The 19094-nt window shown below is 40.9% G+C and overlaps 1 protein-coding gene across 1 annotated transcript in view; it reads left to right on the top strand.

Moving 5' to 3' along the window:
- Positions 1-19094, top strand: part of LRP1B (LDL receptor related protein 1B) — a 3634433-nt gene that overhangs the window by 3519457 nt on the left and 95882 nt on the right. Inside the window, exon 86 of the mRNA XM_085647014.1 lies at positions 8247-8421. Within this exon, the coding sequence (XP_085503140.1) occupies positions 8247-8421 (175 nt within the window). The remainder of the gene's footprint in view (positions 1-8246; positions 8422-19094) is intronic.

Here is a 19094-nt window from a genome sequence, read left to right as displayed (position 1 = left end):
CATTAAGACATAATGTTAAATGTGCTTCAGGGTTAGAATTTTCCCTAAATTCACTCCCAAGATTTTGTGCTATTTTCTTAGAGAAAAATGCACCCCTGAGTCCAAAATGGGTGTGAGGATGCATTTTGAGCTAAATGCAGCAGAACTCAAATGATGAGCATGGGAGGCCTCTCACGTTCGCTGAATGTGCAATAGGATTTCTTTTTCCCAAATTACGTTAATTAGGAGAACAGAACTGATCAATAATTTGTCAAAGATTAACATAAAATGACCATAATTACTATGATTAATCTGGTGTAATTGAAAGGCTGCCATGAGCTTAGTAAAACATGATAGCTCAAGCAATGGGCAAAGAGAGGTGGCCCTTACCTGCTTCTTCCAGTCCTAAAGGTGTAGCATTGACATGGGCTTTTCCCAGGTGTGCCGAAGAGCATCACTCACAGGGAGAGTCCTTGGTACTTTAAGTCAGGTACTGCCCTGTGTGGCAGTCTTTTCCTGAAAATGAGGTATCACCAAGGGTTTTCTGGGTGATGTGGTGTTTCTTCGGTCTGTACTCAATGTTGCCAGCTCAAACAGAATAACAGAATAACAATGTTAGTTGACTTCATGTTCTGCTCAGAAGAGTTCCTTGGCAATAATAGTCAGCAACAGCGCATGAAGATGGTCTTTTCCTCAAGGGAAAGCAGGTGGCATCTTGCACTTTAAGTCAGTAACACCCAAGTGAGGTGGGTCTTTTCCTCAGGACACAACCTCACCCAGGAATTCTGGGCTATGTAGCCTGATCTACAGCTATCCTCAAAATTGCCAGCAAAGCCTGAATCCCCCCCGGAGAAGAGATTTTCATCCTGTGCAGTGGGAGACCTTATCACCTTTATTCAGGCTCATCGCAGTGAGGTTGGTATTCTCACAGCAAACCATCACAAAGTGATTCTGGGTGATATAGTCTGCCGTCTATCTCTTCTCTCAGTTGCTATCACAAAGAAAATGCCTCTAGTAACTGAATTCGGGTTACCTGAACATATTTTGTTTCCTGTAAAGTATTGTCCACTGCAAAGTTCATTTATATCATTCCACTTCAAGGAGACTGTAGTAAAGCTTGTGATAAGATTGTTTTTGCAGTAATGAAAGTATCCCTTATAAACAGTTATTGCAGTACCTTGATGTTGAACCTGACCCTTTCTACAGGGCTATCCCAAAAGGGTTGACTTTCTTTGCCTATTTTTCTGACCCTCGTTTTGTTGGCTGTAGGACTCTGTGCAATGTACCACTGATAAAGTACATGGGCTCCCTCCTCTAAACATGTGATGATGGTTTATACCTGTTTGGCATATTTGAATTACTTGTAATTCCCTTGCAAAGTGGTAGCCTATAAACCCAGGGCCTGTAAATGAAATGCTACCAGTGGGCATGCAGCACTGCTTGTGCCACCCACAGAAGTAGACTTTCAAACATGTCTAGGGCCACCACCGCAGAGGCTGCATGCTTAGTTTACTGCCATTTTGACTTTTCATTTCACTTCATTTCAGTGCAACTGATTTAACTTACGCTGGGTATTCTAGTGGTTAAGATTGCCCTCACCCCCAAAAAAATGCATTTTTCTCCTCAGTGCTGTAAAGTATTTAAAAAGGTTGTGGCAATCTAGTATGTGACACATACTGAAAACAGCAGAGCAGCTGAAAACCTTAGAAATAACTCTTTGAAATATTTGACTAATATTGCGGAAGCAGAATTGGATGCACAGCTCCTAATGGGCAAGATTGATCGTCAAATGGTGGACCTGAGATCCCCAACCTTGCTCTATGTGAAGGTGACTTTGCTTCATCTGTTAACATAAGGCCAAAAGGGGACTTGGCAAATACATTTATAATCTGGTTGGTAGCATAATCTTTTTTTTTTTTTTTAAGTTTTTACAAGAATAAAGTTTATTGAAGTAAATTCATAATCTTGAGCGATGTGTCTTTGTTTCGACGAGCATGTGAATGTAATCTTCTGCTCATCCATTTAACTTTTTGGCTATCAAACAGTGTTTGTGACTTTAAAATCTAATTTAAGTAACTTTAAAATGTTAGTATTCTTTCCAATTTGTTTCGATTACACACTGCGCATGAAATTTAACAAAAATCTCAGCGCTTTGGGAAAGATAAATGATTCACCTATTGCAGTATATAAATGTCTTGTAAACTACGCTCATTGAATTGAGGTACAATTTATTCATTTCCTGATTTATATTTTGAAGAACAGAAAACACCTGACAAATACAACAAAGTATTCAAAATACCATAAGTCAATAAGAGAAAAATAAGATTTTACAGTTTTCTCCCTATAACATTTTACTGTAAAGTTTTGTGTGTGTTTGGGATGAAAAGAATAAATGCAGCAAAAAGGTCATCATATTTTTTATCAAATGTAATTAGCACTGACTTAATAAACTCTCATGTTTTTACTCATGGTTGCTTTTTTTCTTATTTGGTGGTTGCAGAAGGGAGTTTATTATGATCGATAAAGTATTGCATTTTCAAGCAACGATCTTCATGAACTTGTGACATCTAAAGTATTGTATACATTTCACTAAATATACTGTCTCATACCGCTCTTAATGCCATAATCATTTTTGAGACTTGGAAAAGGAGGTTGAATCCTCACCTTCTGATCACACAATGCCAAGTTTAAATCTCTGCAAATGTCTACCCTTTCTAAAGGTCAGACAAATAACAGATAGAACAAAATCTTCTTATCTCTGAAAGTGACATTACTGCCATCTCTAGCTGTCAAACACAGCAAAGAGTCCTCTGCTCAAACTGAATAGAGCTAATCCTGACAAAGTGAAACATGCAGTGAGGGCAGATGTACAAAGCGCGATTTGAAAACCTTGTCACAGAAGAATAGCACCGTCAGGAGCTTGTAAATGTGATCAGAAAAGAAGTACGCTTGGTGGTCAAAGGTGGCGTTAAATGCATTTAGTTCACAGATGCCCACGCACACCTGCTCATACACACAGAAGCACACACACATACACACACGCGCACACACATATCGATTCTACATATCAATGTGGAAGTGGGACTTGGCAGAAAATGTCGGAGGTGTACTTGACGCGCAACAGTTTTAAATGATATATATGCAGAGGTGTAAACAACTCAGTTCGTAATTTGCAATATTTTTTTATAAATGGCACCCGTAATCTTTAATAATATCACGCAAATGAGCTACCATGTTCCATGCCTCCAGTACACTCATTTGGACTGTATGAGGGGATGTGTACAACACAAGTGTCTGCATAGATATCTTTAAATTTCTCAGGTATTTCATCTTTCCCTGGACACAAATCTATTCTTGATAAATGATCATCTTGATAAATGATAACCTTTCAATGTTCGGCTTGAGTTAGGAACTTCATGCTTGTTTTGTTTACATTTTTTGGTTGACAAGCATTTTCTAGCAGTGAACCCAAACTTTGCATTGCATATTGTTTTTCTATTTTTTATTTGTTTCTTTAGCTTTTTCTAGCAGGGACATTATGCCTTACAACTGCTTCAGAGAGCTCTGATGCATTGTAAGAGTCTAATCAAAAAGTGGCATGAGACTCAATAGTGAGATTCAAACAGGTTTGAACCATTTTGTTTAAAGTTGTCTTTGCTAACTGCACAATGGGTTAACAGACAGATTTGCACAGCGGCGTTCTGTGAAGGTAAGCAGGGTGGGGGCGAAGTGGGGGTGAGTCGACAGACAACGGAATAGGGGAAATTAAAGAAATAAATAAATCCTATTCTGTGGTCTATCGACATCCGCCACCCCCCCCCCACCCGACCTCCACACCCTGCCATGCTTACCTGCACCGACCGCTGCTGGTTGTGCATGAAGCAAACTATTGTGGGGGATGAATTGGGGTGGCTGTGCTTAATTTGGGGTCCCCTGCCAAGCTGTTGTACCAGCATCAGCTCCAATGACAAAGTAGCCCTGTGGGTTGATTTGGCAATGGCTCCACCATCCTGGAACCAAATGTCGTCAAAGGGGATAACTGCTTTTATCGCTTGTTGTCTCATGGCCTTCAACGTTTATATACGGCACAAGATTCCATATTGAAGCTTCTTACATGGTTTTAAAACTAACCTTGTTTTAATGAGTTTGAGTCCGATTTGCATCCAATATAATTTGGTTGACCATTCAAGGAAAATCCCTTAGAGTAGAGTGAGACTTCTGTTGTCTAAGATGACTGGCATATAGGTGAATAGAAAGAATGATTGCTCTCAACATACTAACAAATTAACTTGATTAGCCAGAAGATTCATGCACTAGTGACTGTCTGATTTTATACATTGTAAATGTAAATCCTAATGTTTACTCAATTAATTACTGTTAGTAACCTTAGTAATACAAGACAAAAATAGACCGTGGACCATGTAATGTAACATTACATGAGTGCAATTGTACACCAATAATGTATCTAGTGAATACAAAATCAAGATTCTAGCAATGATAATGAGGTAATGCTGCAGTGCTTCCAGTGTGAAAACTCCGTTGAAGGAATAATGATATCTGATCACAAGCAAGGTGTGGCTGTACAATCAATTTGGAATGTGAAGGTAGGTTATTATAATAATATCCAAGATACTACAAATTCAGTCTGCTCAGACCAAAGTGCAAAGATTGTTGATGTTGCAACCATCCAATTGAAGCCCATGTTAGATGTCCTTCACATCTAACATGGGCTTCAATTGGAATTCCATAGAGCATATTATCAAGCCCATTATCGTCGTTTTAGCGGCAGTTTTCTGCCGCTAAAGCGGCGATAATTTTATCGCCTGGCTTGATAATATGCCCCTATGTTTTGTTGTGCAATGAAATGCTTAAAAAAAAAATATGATCAAACAGAAATGTATTGCAGCGATTTAATGCATATTCCTGGGAGGTCCCTCAGGATGTTCAACAATCATCTCTGCAAACGGTAGTGATCTTCAAGCTAACTCAGCCTTCCATACTTCTAAGATTGATATATTGAGTACAACTTAACTGGGCAATAAAGAACTTAAAATAAAGAAGAGCCTATCGACATGCTAATAAGAATGTATTGTGACTTTAGCATGATCGAGTTTTGTTGTATGTTTGCTGTTTCAAAAACATAGCAGTTAAAAAATACGAATACCTATGTTTTTTTTTTTTGTTAGTTTTCACACTTCTGCTCCCCCTTTCTTTTTACTTGCATTGCAACATTTTTAACGTCAACAGGAGGTCTCCAATTCTCCACCATGATAATAAGATGCATCTACGCCTGGAATATTTTCCAGTTTATGTGTCCTGTATTTAATTCCGTATATATCGTTATAAATGATTCAATATGTGAGGCTTTTAAAGCTGCTGCCTCATTAATATAATCATATCCTGCGCATGATATAGAAGTAAATACAAGGAGCTAGGTTATTGCAGATTATCAACGTTCGGCAGCCAGAGTTTACAGTTAGTGCCGTGTGCTAAATAATTTAAATTTGAAGAAGCGCTGGTGATTATTTGTGTAACAGAAGAAAAACTTACACAGGAAAGTACACCGCTTTTTAAATTAAACGTAATACCGAAATGTACTGACAACATAAAATAATGGCAACAATATCGTAAGAAATATCCAAAGGTATTAAGGTCGGTGCAGAAAATGTGTATTCGATGAAACAAAATTAGTTTTTAGTAAACAAAATCATGCATCTTGGAACACCATAATCTGCGTTCTGCTGCAAGCTACATTGCCTTAATTAGAGTATTTTTTTAAAAAAAGATGTTTTATTTAAAGAACATTTTAGAAGTAGGAGTACAGAATATATGTCATTACCAGGACAATGCTATATGAAATTAATTTGACATTTTCCTCTAAATATTTTCAGAGTGAGCATTAAATATTTCAGATAACAATATTACTGTTCTTCGTATAAACTTTTTACTTTTATTTGCACTCTTTTCAGCCGAGGGGACTAAAATCAAACGGGAAACCCTAGCATTAAGACATTTTACTTTACAAGATTACCTTAATATTTCCAAATGTTAATATCTTTTTAATGCAGTTTTGTTTTCTTCGTAAAGTTCCTTGCTACAAACCAGGCTGTCGAGTGAATTCTTAAATTTGTGGAATTTGCCTGAGCACACTGTACATATTTTCACACTAGTCCTAGAAATGCATCGAGACAGAAACAGGAGCATAGTTGAGTGTTTTCGCAACTGTCAGTTACAGATGCAGATAAACATTTGCAAAAAGTGAATATTCCTCATTTGTGCTGACAGATCTGAAAAGGAGGAACCATTCTCTACTTAAACTTCTCATTTTAGTGACAGTCAACTTTGTCACCGGGGATCTTAGACCCCTAGCAGATATGTACCCATTTAAATTATTTACAAAAAAACTATGTAATGCATGGTGGAAAATAGAAACAGTCTTGGACGAGATGCAGAGGCCAACTGGCAACTGATGAAACTGTTTCACGGTTGAAGTAAAATGCTGGAAACATCCCAAATATAGTGACAAACTGACAGTAGTGTCTCTGCAGTCTCATATTCAGAAATTCATCTAGTCCCAGATAGACCCCATTCACTTGCATGTATATTAGGGTTCTCAGTTAGAAGAAACATTTCTTAACTACTATTGACATAGGAGAATTATAAGCAGGGCCATTGGAAGTATGCATCGGGTAGGCCAAATAATTTTTTATAGGGTTACTAACTTATGTCTCAAGAAAAGTTAAGTCATGCAACATATTGCAGCACATTTTGTGATAGTATTACTTCAGTATTCTTTCATTTGTAGTCATGTTGACACTGTCAGAGCAAACGTTTCACCTCCTCAGTACCAGTTTAACACATAAACACAGCACTTGGTAACAGAAAGGCGACCAACCAATTATTGTGAAAGACCGAACACTGAATGGCGACATGTAATGCTCCGCTTGTAGTAACTTTTAGTCCGTTATTTTGAGAACCATGACAAAGACGGCATTAAAATTATCGCCAGTTTAGCGGCAGAAAACTGCGGCGATAATGGGCTTGATAATATGTGCTGGAGAATTCCAATAGAAGCCCATGTTCACACCAGAACATGGACTTCTGTTCTAATTCTCAAGGGCATATTATCAAGCCCACTATCGCCGCTTTAGCGGCAGTTTTCTGCCGCTAAACCGGCGATAATTTTTAACGCCGTCTTTGATAATATGCCCCTTAGTCTTTTCCTAAAAGTGAGATGAAAGGAAATCCGTAACTGAGGTCTTAGGGCAGAAAGTGCGCTCTCACCCACACTAGATCTTTTGAGCTTTGGATGACAAATAGGAGAGAGCTACTGAGCATACGAGTGAAGTGGGAAGCGAGAGGGAATTTCGCCCATCAACAAACATTATTGTGCATTAAACAGGGGGCTTTATAGACAACCTTTTGCTTCACAGGGAGCTATTATAAATCAGTTAATGCCTGAGTAATGTGATCTCTTTTCAGCAGCCCACCAATGACACAATCTGTGACGATCTGCACAACAGAGTCTAACTACATACAGTGATGTATGGCTTGACCATTTGTAATTATATGCTATTTCTGCACTTCATTACATCAATCTTCAGTGGACAGTTTCTAAAATTAATTCTCAATGTCTTTGACGAGTGGCTTAACCTAAACACACATTCTTTTCTTTATTGTATTAATAGAATATAGGCCTAAGACTGGATTCATTATTTGTTTTGTAAACAGCATATATATTGCTGATTATTATTGCAGAAACTGTAAATTGAATCTATCATAGCCCTATAAAGATATAACATTTCCACTTCCAGGCTAAGTCTTCCATTTAGTTCTCATGCACATGATCCAAAAATATGTCACGGTTGTCAGGATTGAAAGCTGTAATTATGGCCAATTTGATCAGTGTTCTGACACCACATATCTGACAGTCATCCTTAGGTTTATATGCATGAATATTGTTTCTGAATCTGAGATCTGAGGCATGGTCAATCTTGCCCCTTTATCACTTCATTAGCTGAAATTTCAAATATCTTTCTTAGCCATTCAGCAATATCAGAAATATATGAGGAGTGTTTAAAAATGTTTTAATGTGTGGCACGGTTTACATTTCATATGAAATACGCTATTACTTGCCTTTATTTGATGGCTACCTAAATGCATTTACCATTAAATATATTTTCTTGAACCAATCTCCACTTTTCCCACTAACCCTCCATATTTTAACTTTTGCAATTGTCTAAAGGCAATGTTTCTTTTCATTGCAGATATTTGCCATCATTACTGTGTAAACTCGGAATCCTGCACAATTTCTGATAATGGGAATGTAGAATGTGTGTGTCCTCCCCGATATGAGGGAACCAAATGTGAATTGGACAAATGTACGCGTTGTCATGGTGGACTCTGCATTATAAGTGTGGCAGCTAATGATATAGCCTGCAAGTAAGTGGAATTTATACAGAGTTTTATTGCAATAAAAAAAAGTCAAATATGCTTTCTTTGTGGTGTCAAAATATGTACTCTGGTCCAAGAAGCATGAGGAAGAATACAATTCTAAAAAATCAATTTGTATCTTGAAAAATGTTTCACATAGTTTTCTATAAACTCCTGAGAGCTCTAGCAGACAACAAATAGCTAACTTTCCAAAACTGTATAAAAGGTGTCATTCATTGCTGTTGAAATTTAACCTATATGTGAGAAAGTGCCTCTTTTTAAGTGGTCACCCCCATTTTTTGGACTGATGCTGCTGTTGTCTTAACCCTGCACACTGAGGCTCTGCTGTCCAGTCTCTGTTGTATCTGCTCTTACCACTCTTTCCTGTGCAGGAAGGTGTCCTTTTGCAGCACAGGCACCCTTACACCATGGTGCAAGGGAGTTTGTATTGGCGCATGGCTCCTATTGTGAGCCATCACAGGGGAAAAGGACGGACATGCACCATATCTCATAGATACAGTGCATTCCTGCCCAAAATGCATTTGGGTTATATTATTCAATGTTGCACTATGAGGAATGGTGAATCCCTGTGTGTTTTGAAGAGAAGCCGGTTTAAGCGAATGTTGAACGTGTGGTTGAAAATAGAAGTACGAATACACTTGGATTACGGATTAAACTGAAGGAAATAAAAAATGGATTATCAATGAAAACTATTGTTGTACCATAATGATTAGTGAGTCGATTTCATTTAATTTCATTTCATTAGTCTTAATTTCGATATTTCATCATAAAAGACATGACAATAACAAAAGAACAGATAAAATGACAATCAGTCATGATTAAAAATTTCATACAATATAAACCAATTTGTTCATAGAACATATTTCCAGACAATAAAACCCAACATTTGTTTTTAAAAAAAGCAAATATAAAAATAAGAATTATTAAAATAATTCTCAGTAAATAAAAACCACACAAGTATTATCAATTTAAATGACATCAAATGTCAATAAGAAAACAAGAAAACATCTCTATTAGCAGCAATCCGGAAGACCCCAGACTAAGTTATTGTTGTTGGAATGTTCCCAGCCCTAATGATCCACATCCAACCGAGAAATTTAGCAACCGCTATAACCAGAGGTTCCTGAGTGTTAGTTCTCAGAATTCTCAATGCTTCAGAACAGACTCGTGTACCTAGATTCTGGCAAATGGGTACCAGGCACTTGTTACGTGGCGCAATATAGGCTGAACATACAAAAAATATATGGGCAGTAGATTCTTTATGGCCCATACACCATTTACAGACGTCATCCTGCATGCCGTTCCAAGATTTAGTAAAGGTTTTAATTGGAAGGCTACCAACCCTGAATTGGTGGTATAATTTGCGATCACAAGACCTAGTAATAATATCCCAATAGTCCTCCATAAGGGGGACGATCTTGTGTTAAAAAAATAAACCAGTCAGGGAGGTGGCCACAGTCTTTGTTATATATTTGTGACACACTAATGCTCAGTATGTTTCTTTAAAAACCCTTTTTGAGGGAAATTGGCTATTAGCGGGATCAGACCACAAGTTGCTCATCCCCATATCCACCAGGGACGTTCTGATTTCCTTAAACCATGGGATGTTTCCTGAACCTGCAATTGATCTAACATCCAGGATTGCCCTGGCAAATAAATCAAGTTCTGGAGTAATCCATATCCGCCGCCAAAAGGCCAACGGCCTATAGCGTGCCACATCCTCAATGGAATAACATCCCAGATCCATTAAGAGAGGTTTTAGTGGGGTAGAACCAGGGAGATCTATCAGATTTCTAAGAAATTTGTTTTGAACCTTAACCAACATGGATAGGTCAGAGAAGCCCCATAGTTCTGCTCCATACAGGATTGCAGAACTGATCCTCGAATTGTAAATTTTAAGGGCAGGACCTATCCTTTTGGTCAGGGACAGACGCTGTTCTTTAATTAAGCACCCTGTCAGCTGGGCGAACTTGAGAGAAAAAACATCAATCTGGGGTTTCCATTTTAATTTAGACTCTAATGTGATTCCTAAATAGGTCATCACATTAGTCTGGGCTAACTTAATATTATTCATGGTTACAAAACCATCCACTTGCTTGTTCTTAGTAAGGATCATAAATTTGGTTTTGTCGACATTAACCTGTAGATCGTTGGCGAAACAAAACTCTTCAAATTTACCCATTAAGCCAATCTGGGTTTTAGATAATAAGAGAGTGTCATCCGCAAACATAAGTAATGGCACTTTGGTGCCATCCAGGGATGGAGCATCCGTTGGAAAGGTAGAAAAATACTCCATTACCCTGTTGATAAACAACAACAAAAGTGTTGGCGCTAAGACACATCCCTGTCTAACCCCACGTGACACGGTAAATTTGTTTGTAACCTGCCCTTGTAAACCCCAGCAAACGCGTGCAAAGTTTCCTTCATGTAGCTTAATAACTAGGGCCAATAAATCCGAGGGCATCCCCATTTCACTCAATGCCCTCCATAGCTTACTCCTAGGCACCAAATCGAACGCAGACTTGAGGTCAATAAAGGCGGCATAGATGGTACCACCACCCAAACTCACCGCACGCCAATATATCAATAAAAACCTAAAAACTTGCTCGATAGTGCCTACACATGGTCGAAACCCAGCCTGTAGTGGGGACAATATGTCGTCAAGCTCCATCCAACTCTGTATTCTTACGAGAACCATCCTTGCAACTATTTTTTGTATGCAATCGATCAAGCTGATCGGGCGGTAGTTTCCTGGATTGGAGCGCTCTCCCTTCTTGTAAATTGGCAAGATCTCGGCTCCCCGCCATGAATCTGGGATGTATGCCCCAGTAGCCATTGCATTTGCAATAAATACTATATAGGGCACCCAATTGGCAGTATCATTTTTGTAGAGGTCCACTGGAACGCGATCCATGCCCGATGCCCTACCACTGGGGGCCTTGTTAAGGGCATCCTCTGCCTCCTTACTGTCAAACAGTATAAATTGTTTGTTTATTGGAGAACTAGGGTTAAAATCCAATAATAAGTCTGGCAGCAAGGAATCAGACCCAGCCCCTGGTACAGAAAACTGAGCACCAAAATGATTAACCCAGTCTTCTGGAGAAACATAGTTTGCGGGGGATTGTGATTGAATGCCCTTACCCCATTTAACAATATGCCAAAACTTGGCCAAGTTTGTCAGTCTGCTAGCATCGAGCAGGTCTTTCCAATGCTGCTCGTCCCATTCTTTTTTGGCACAGTGCAAAGCTTTCTTATAGTTTTGCCTGGCCATCTTAATGTTAGGCATTAGTTTGGACCTAATTGCCAGGGACAGGAGTTTATAAGATTCACGGCACGACTTATTGTACCATGTGTTATCTCTACTCTGGCTCATTATTTTCTGGGTTCTGGTGGGGTTAGAGAAATGGGATTTCAGACTTAGAAATAGATCTTCATGAATGTTAGAGATGCTATCATTAATTTCCGCCTGTGTATTAAAAGATCGCAATATGGCCAATGACATTGCAACCTCTGATCTTATGCTTTCTAGAGCTTCCCTATCATCAAACACTCTTGCCCATCGTACTCTACGAAGATCATTTGTTAGTAGGGCGTCCGCAGTGGCCACCACTGTTGGTTCATTTCCAGCTGATATTACAGTGAGATTAATACTAAGAAGCAGGGGATTGTGATCACTTTCGGGACGTTCAATAATCATCTTGTCATCCAAAATGGACCAGTGTTCAATCTTTATTAAAATAAAATCAATTCTGCTTTTATGCAGACCATTATCAAAGGTGGTCCTACCCATTTTATCTGACGTTGAGCGACCGTTTGTAGCTCTAAAGCCACGTTCCAGACAAAAGCCCAGCAATTGCACGGCCGATTCAGACCATCTTTTTATGGGTGGTAAATCAAGCGGAGGAATATTCCACTCGACATCCTCCTCATCCATAATATTTCCCCCTTCATAATTTAGAGGTTCAAATGTGCAATTGAAGTCCCCTGCTATGATCGTAATACAATCATGCCCCACTGAATCAAAAAGGGAGTCAAAGTCAGCAAAAGTTTTCGAACTCTGACCCCCTGGCATCCCTCGCATATATACATTAACAATAAGAATGTCCTTTAAAGCAGGACGGTGTAGTTTGACAGCGAGGATATCAGAACTGTTTGTGGGGATCTCCTCCAAACTATAGTTGGTTGATTGCCTGACCCAAAGAGTAAGCCCCCCCGAAGGCCTACCTAGTTTTCCTTTCACTGCTGCTTTATAAAAATTTAAAAAACCTATGCGGTGGTCTGGTTCAACAGCCCATGTCTCCTGAAAAGCCCAGATGTCATACTCCTCCACAAAGTCTGACCCCTCTGCTACCGGGAGTCTACGCTGTAGACCTGCAATATTCCAGGAAGCGAACATGAACAAGGAAGAATAACTACTCTGTCCTAGCGAAGGGTGAGCATCCACAGACTGTATGGAGGCTTCCAGCACCACTTCACCCAGTGATGATTCCCTTGCCAGACCCAACTCCTCACACATAGGGATCACAAAGTCCGGCTTATCTACATCACCAATGGCCCCTGTGGAACTACCAAGAGACCTGGCGTCAATATTTTCCAACTTGTTACCACCCCCATCGTCACAAAAAGCCATCCCAACTTTGGATTCTGGGCTCCCTATAAAAGGGCAAAGTCAATCCACCTGATCCAAAACTCCAAAACGGTTATATGTGGGAATGTTATATAGACAGTCATTTAGCCACCCCCTATTTCGTTCCATATTATCGATCATTGGGGCCAACCATTTCTGCCAACCCAAATAATTTCCCTGGGGGTAAAAATAGGAGAGAGGATGGGACTTGATGCATGATGCCCTACCCTCAGTTCCCTGTTCACAAATACATTTTACGGCTCGTTTGTTTCTAAAGTTAAGGACAATACAGTCACCTGTAGAATCCTTCTTTCGAGACCCCACCCAACCTACTCTTCGCACATGAATGATCTCACCAAACACATGTAGCGGTAGGGGTCTATGTTTGTTCAACCAATGTAATGATTTGTTCTTAAGTTCATCATAGGATTCCTGAGTGTTACTACCAAGCTCTGGAACCCCAGACAAAACCACTACATAGGGTGCACAATCTGAAGGTAAGTCCAGAAGGACCCCGTTGGGCTTAGGTGCGTTTCGAGCACTAGTCAAATGGCTCCCAGAGCTGACAACTCTAGAGGCAGGAAGGTGGGAACCCCTATTCTCATGTGATATGATGTTTTCTCCTGCAACAGAATTAACAGGTGCATCAACCAACCTCACAATAGGAATAATATTATTAGGAGATGGTAGAACACTTGCTTGCACAACTGGTAGCCCTGGGTTATTAAGAGAGGATTGCTGACATGGCACCAACATTGGTGCGGATAAATTCTCCATCTTTGTTATTAGGTTATTCACCGCGTCGCCATACAAGCCCACCCTCGTATCAATTGCTCGCAGTTTTTCTTCAATACACATTAAACGCTCATTTAATGGAGAGACAATTGATGAAACCAAATTTCCCATTTATTCCCAAAATCTAACACCCAGATTTGGGGGTGAAACATCCCCTATTTCGTTGGATGACGGTATCTGTACCAAACCCGAGGAGGGACTATTTGTAGGGGGATCTAGAGGGTCACTATACTTCCCTTTCCCTTTTTTGTACCATTATTTAATTTACCAACTTTGGCATTTGTCTGTCTCAATAAGCCTCCACCCTGTTTACGTTTACCTACGTGAGCACCTGGGGGGAGGACACAGATATAATTGGTAACAAATGCGGAGTAGATCTCGTAGACACTCGTGATGTCACAGAATTTGAGACAGTACTCTGTGGTAATCCCGCAATTGCTGGGTGATCAGTTTGATCAGATAGAGACAGGACTAATTCAGCCGAATGAGACTGAATTTGGGCAACAGGTGAAGATTGAACCGGGGATGGAACTCTGGCCAATCTCCCCAGTGAAGAACGTTTAGTGTGCTCCAGTTCAAGAGACACACGGCGTTCCGCTAAAGTAATCTCTTTATCCAAAACCGAAGTAGCTCTTTTAATAAAGTTATCTAAGGTCCCAAGAACTCCAATATTAGAGCCTCTCCCAGTTATTTCAAGACTAGCTGCCATAATCAAATGTTAGGTGGTTAGTCAATTGAAGAATACAAAACACAGAATGCTATTAGCAATAATAATGCACACAACCCCTGACACCAGGACCCATCAGATGTTTAAAATAGAACCACCCTTAGTCCAGGATTTAGCTCCAGCACGCCGGCTAAGCGGCCTCTTAACAGAGAGTAAATGGACGTTTAGGAGTCCCAATTTCAGGTAGATTCAGGTGAGGCGACGGCAAAACTCCTAAGACTGAGGGACCTACACAAGCCTCCTCCGCACTATTTCAGAGGACACCCCAATCTGTCAAGTAAGTGGCTTTCCCACCCGATGACACCCTTTTATCAATACTGACGTTGTGGATTAGTGAATGAACGTTATATGGATCCGTGTATAATAGTAGTAATCCTCACAGACTAAGCGACAATGTCAGCAGTCAGTCCAGAGGTCTTAATCAATAGATAAACACTCCCACGTACATGCAGCAGGGGTGATCACAGTACCTTAATCACAAATCTATGTATCAGCATCGGAACTCATGGATTAGGGGGGTAGCCCAGCCCTGGCTCTTTCTGGCGATGACGGGCAAGGACGGGCCCGCCCTTGGATCGGGCTTTGCCCGGGCGCTGCCCGCGCGCGACCCGCGCTGCGGGGCACCTGTAGATGTTTTAAATCCCCCCGGCGCTGCCAGATGACATCAGAGGCAAGCGCCAGGTGGGGGCTGCTGGGAAAGGTAGTTTTCTAGCCGTTCCCCTCACGGCGGTTCGAAATTGCAGGTGAGAGCTGCTTCTGCCTCCTCAAGCCGTTTCCCTCACGGCGACGATCTGGTATTAAAGGAGGAAAGTTGTCTTCCAAGTACTGGCGCGTCCAGTGCTGCGGGGCACCTGTAGGTGTTTTAAATCCCCCCGGCGCTGCCAGATGACATCAGAGGCAAGCGCCAGGTGGGGGCTGCTGGGAAAGTTAGTTTTCTAGCCGTTCCCCTCACGGCGGTTCAAAATTGCAGGTGAGAGCTGCTTCTGCCTCCTCAAGCCGTTTCCCTCACGGCGACGATCTGGAATTGAAGGAGGAAAGTGGTCTTCCAAGTACTGGCACGTCCCGTGCTGCGGGGGACCTGTAGGTGTTTTAAATCCCCCGGCGCTGCCAGATGACATCAGAGGCCAGGTGGGGGCTGCTGGGAAAGGTAGTTTTCTAGCCGTTCCCCTCACGGCGGTTCGAAATTGCAGGTGAGAGCTGCTTCTGCCTCCTCAAGCCGTTTTCCTCACGGCGACGATCTGGTATTGAAGGAGGAAAGTTGTCTTCCAAGTACTGGCGCGTCCCGTGCTGCGGGGCACCTGTAGGTATTTCATGGCTGTGCATACTGGGTTATGGCCAGATGTGGGTCCAACACATATTCCAGTATACGTCATGCACAAAACGGACAGAACGCGCACAGGGGTTGCACCCTGCAACAAAAACCCTTTGAGGATCACAAAACTTAAGAAAGTAAAAAATGTGTGTGCATTCTACCATCCTTGCAGAATTAATAACAGTGAAATAGCCATGGAAAAAGCATTAATTGTAAAGCGCGAACTAATCACCCGTAAGGGTCTCAAGGCGCTGGGGGCTGTCGGGAGATAAACTATTGCCTAGAGTTACATGATGCTGAGCTGATCGGCCTCCAGCACTGGGGATCAAACCATGAGCCCTGCAGTCAGCCACCATGGCCCCTGCGCCACACCTCTTCTATAGAAAAGATTGATTATTTCTTGGTTTATCTGAAAGGATTTTTGTTTATTGATCACTTTTGTTTTATGGGCTATTCCTGTCCTCTTCAGAACAACAACAGGAATTTACCTGACTGATTTTCAGCTCTGGATTTACCAACAGCTCTCTCACTGTCTGAGACAGCCCTGGCCCGATAACCATTACACGACACCAATCAGCTGATGTCAGATACTTACAAACTAGAGTATCATTCAAGAGGCAAGGGGGTTGCTTCAGCTGTTTATGGAGTCCTACTTGAACCTTGTTTCTCACAACCCACAGCCAGCGAAATAAGAACACAGTGGGGGTTCCAACTATTAACATAGTTCTCCGATACGGACTGCAGAGACATACTCACCTAGTGCTATAAAGTGTTGCGGGCCATAAGCTTGAAAGTGGGATATTTTATCATTTGTTTCAGGAACACTTGTCTTCGAGCATAGTGCCATAGTGAGTCCAGATGCAGTGTGTTAGAGATGCAATAGAGTTGACATTGTACACATTTCCTAGGAAATCAAAATTGTGTTATTATTGTGTACGCCTTTGGGTTGCACATTGTACTATTACATGACATACTAGAGATCCCTGAGATTACACACCAGTGCAGGCATTCAACAACTATGGCCATAGCCAGGATAAGACGTTTATGGTTACAAAAACTACGACAGTGACCTCTACTACTACATGGTTTTATGAGGTGCTTAATATGGCATCTTATGAGTAAGACATATATAACTTGAGTGAGCAAGTTACACAATTCGAGAAAAAAACCTCTTCTTTAACAAGTAAAATGAGTCTACACTTGCAATACACTTGGGTGTGGAATGGTGTTCGTGTAGGGATAAGGTGTCGGACGTGAACATTATAAATGTGAGCAGGGTGGATGGGGAAACTTATTTGATTTCCTGCATTCCTCTTCTTGTTGGACAGTGTTACACCTTTTTTGTTATTCATGTGTATCATGTAATACACATACAGTATATTTCTGTTTGTCACATGTTGAAAAATTGATAAGCACAAAAGAATACATAGTAATATGTGTAAAGTAAATCTTCATTGCAGGGAATCATTTTCATCACAGATTTGGCACTTCATCTATGGTCACTTAAATGTTGATAATGTGTTGCAGAATGCTGATATTCATCACAACATATACTCCACCATAGAAGCTAGGGAGTGCTGCTGTATGACAATGGTGCCTGTTTTTTTGTATTTTGTTTACTAACTAGCTTTTAGCAGTCTTACATTAGTTCATCAATAGTAAAATCAACATGAAAAATAAGACTTTTGATAACGTACTTTACCAATATTGGGTTACAAAAATTGTTTGAAAGTAGAATAAGAAAGAAATGAAAATATATATTTTCGCTGGTGGAAAAATTAAGTTAGCCCGTGTGCCCTAGAGAATGTTTGTGATATTTGAGGAATTTGGATATGGATACTTATGAAAATGTCTGCAAAATTATTTGAATTATGCTTGATTACATGAAATGCAAAACTGCCATTTGATACTATATTTCAGCAGTATACACATGCGGCAAACAGCAGAGTCTTGGGTTGTGACTTGTGATGTTCACATTTTTTCTATGTGCTCGCACTAGTTTTTTGTTGCTACATTGCATAATAACGCTAATTCTGGAACATCATATTCCAGCATAACAAGATATTATGGAAATGACATGGAATTAAAAAATCTCAAATTGGTGGGAGGCGGCCAGGAGGAGCCTGTATGATAGGCCGCTAGACTGCTCCTCCTACCTCCCACTTTGCACTGCTCGATAGCAGTCTCCAGACCTGGGCACTGGATATTGACAATGTTTACTCTCAGGCATCCTGCCTACATGGTCTTTGGCACAGCGAAGCAGCCAGCTCCAGTCAGAAAGACCAACGATGAGGGACGGAGATCAGATAGGCTTTAGACTAGGGGTGGGCGGAATTTGCGTAATTGCGTTACGCAATTCTCCGCGAAACGGTAAAAAATCTCCGCAAACACGCAGAAATTCCGCGAACACGCGGAATTGCTTGTTCGCGATGCTTTTTTCCTGTTCGCAATTGCTGTTTGCGTGCTCGAGGAGAAATATCTCGCGAACATGCATTTTGAGAACGCGAACAAGCAAACATTTCGCGAAATCGCGGAAAGCAGACTTTTGAGCAATTTCGCAATCTCCGCGGAACGCGAAATTACGCAAATTACGCAAATTCCGCGAGCGGAACGGAATTTGCCGCCCAGGCCTACTTTAGACCATAGCTCCTGACTTGAATTTGAAGGCGTTGACTAGTGAGCACACTACTTGCTTAACTTTGATGCTTGCAGTGCCCTCCCTGACATCACCACCATACCATTGACTTTCAAGCTCATAGTATTCAGCTGTCATGAGGATGTGATTTGACTAAATGAAATTGATATGAGAGGCTGCTTCATTTTCGCAGCAATGTCAGATAATACAAGCAAGGGATACATGGTGGAGGTATTGAGATGCACATTTTGATTACTCCTTGATAGCACTGGTGGACTGCTAAGAGTCTGAAAGCGGTAAATACGATATCAAGCAATGGGATAAGTGGTCTTGCCTCATGGAGAGATAAGAAAACTGAATGCTGAGTTTGAAACCTCTAGGAGCAGTGAATGGGCCATGAGCTTAAGCCACAAATAAAGGCTTTCTCTTTGGGAGCCTTTCTAAATAACAGACTGCAAATAAATTATGAAAATGCAGATGGTGAGATAATAATTTAGAGGCTCCCTCCGAGACAACCATATTGCCACTGCCTCAGTGAGGAAAAAAACAGGGATGGCTGGTGCTA

This window comes from Triturus cristatus, chromosome 3_2 (assembly GCF_964204655.1).
Source record: "Triturus cristatus chromosome 3_2, aTriCri1.1, whole genome shotgun sequence".
Taxonomy (NCBI): domain Eukaryota; kingdom Metazoa; phylum Chordata; class Amphibia; order Caudata; family Salamandridae; genus Triturus; species Triturus cristatus.
The sequence above is the reverse complement of the archived record's forward strand: the minus strand, read 5'-3'. Positions and strand labels throughout refer to the sequence as shown.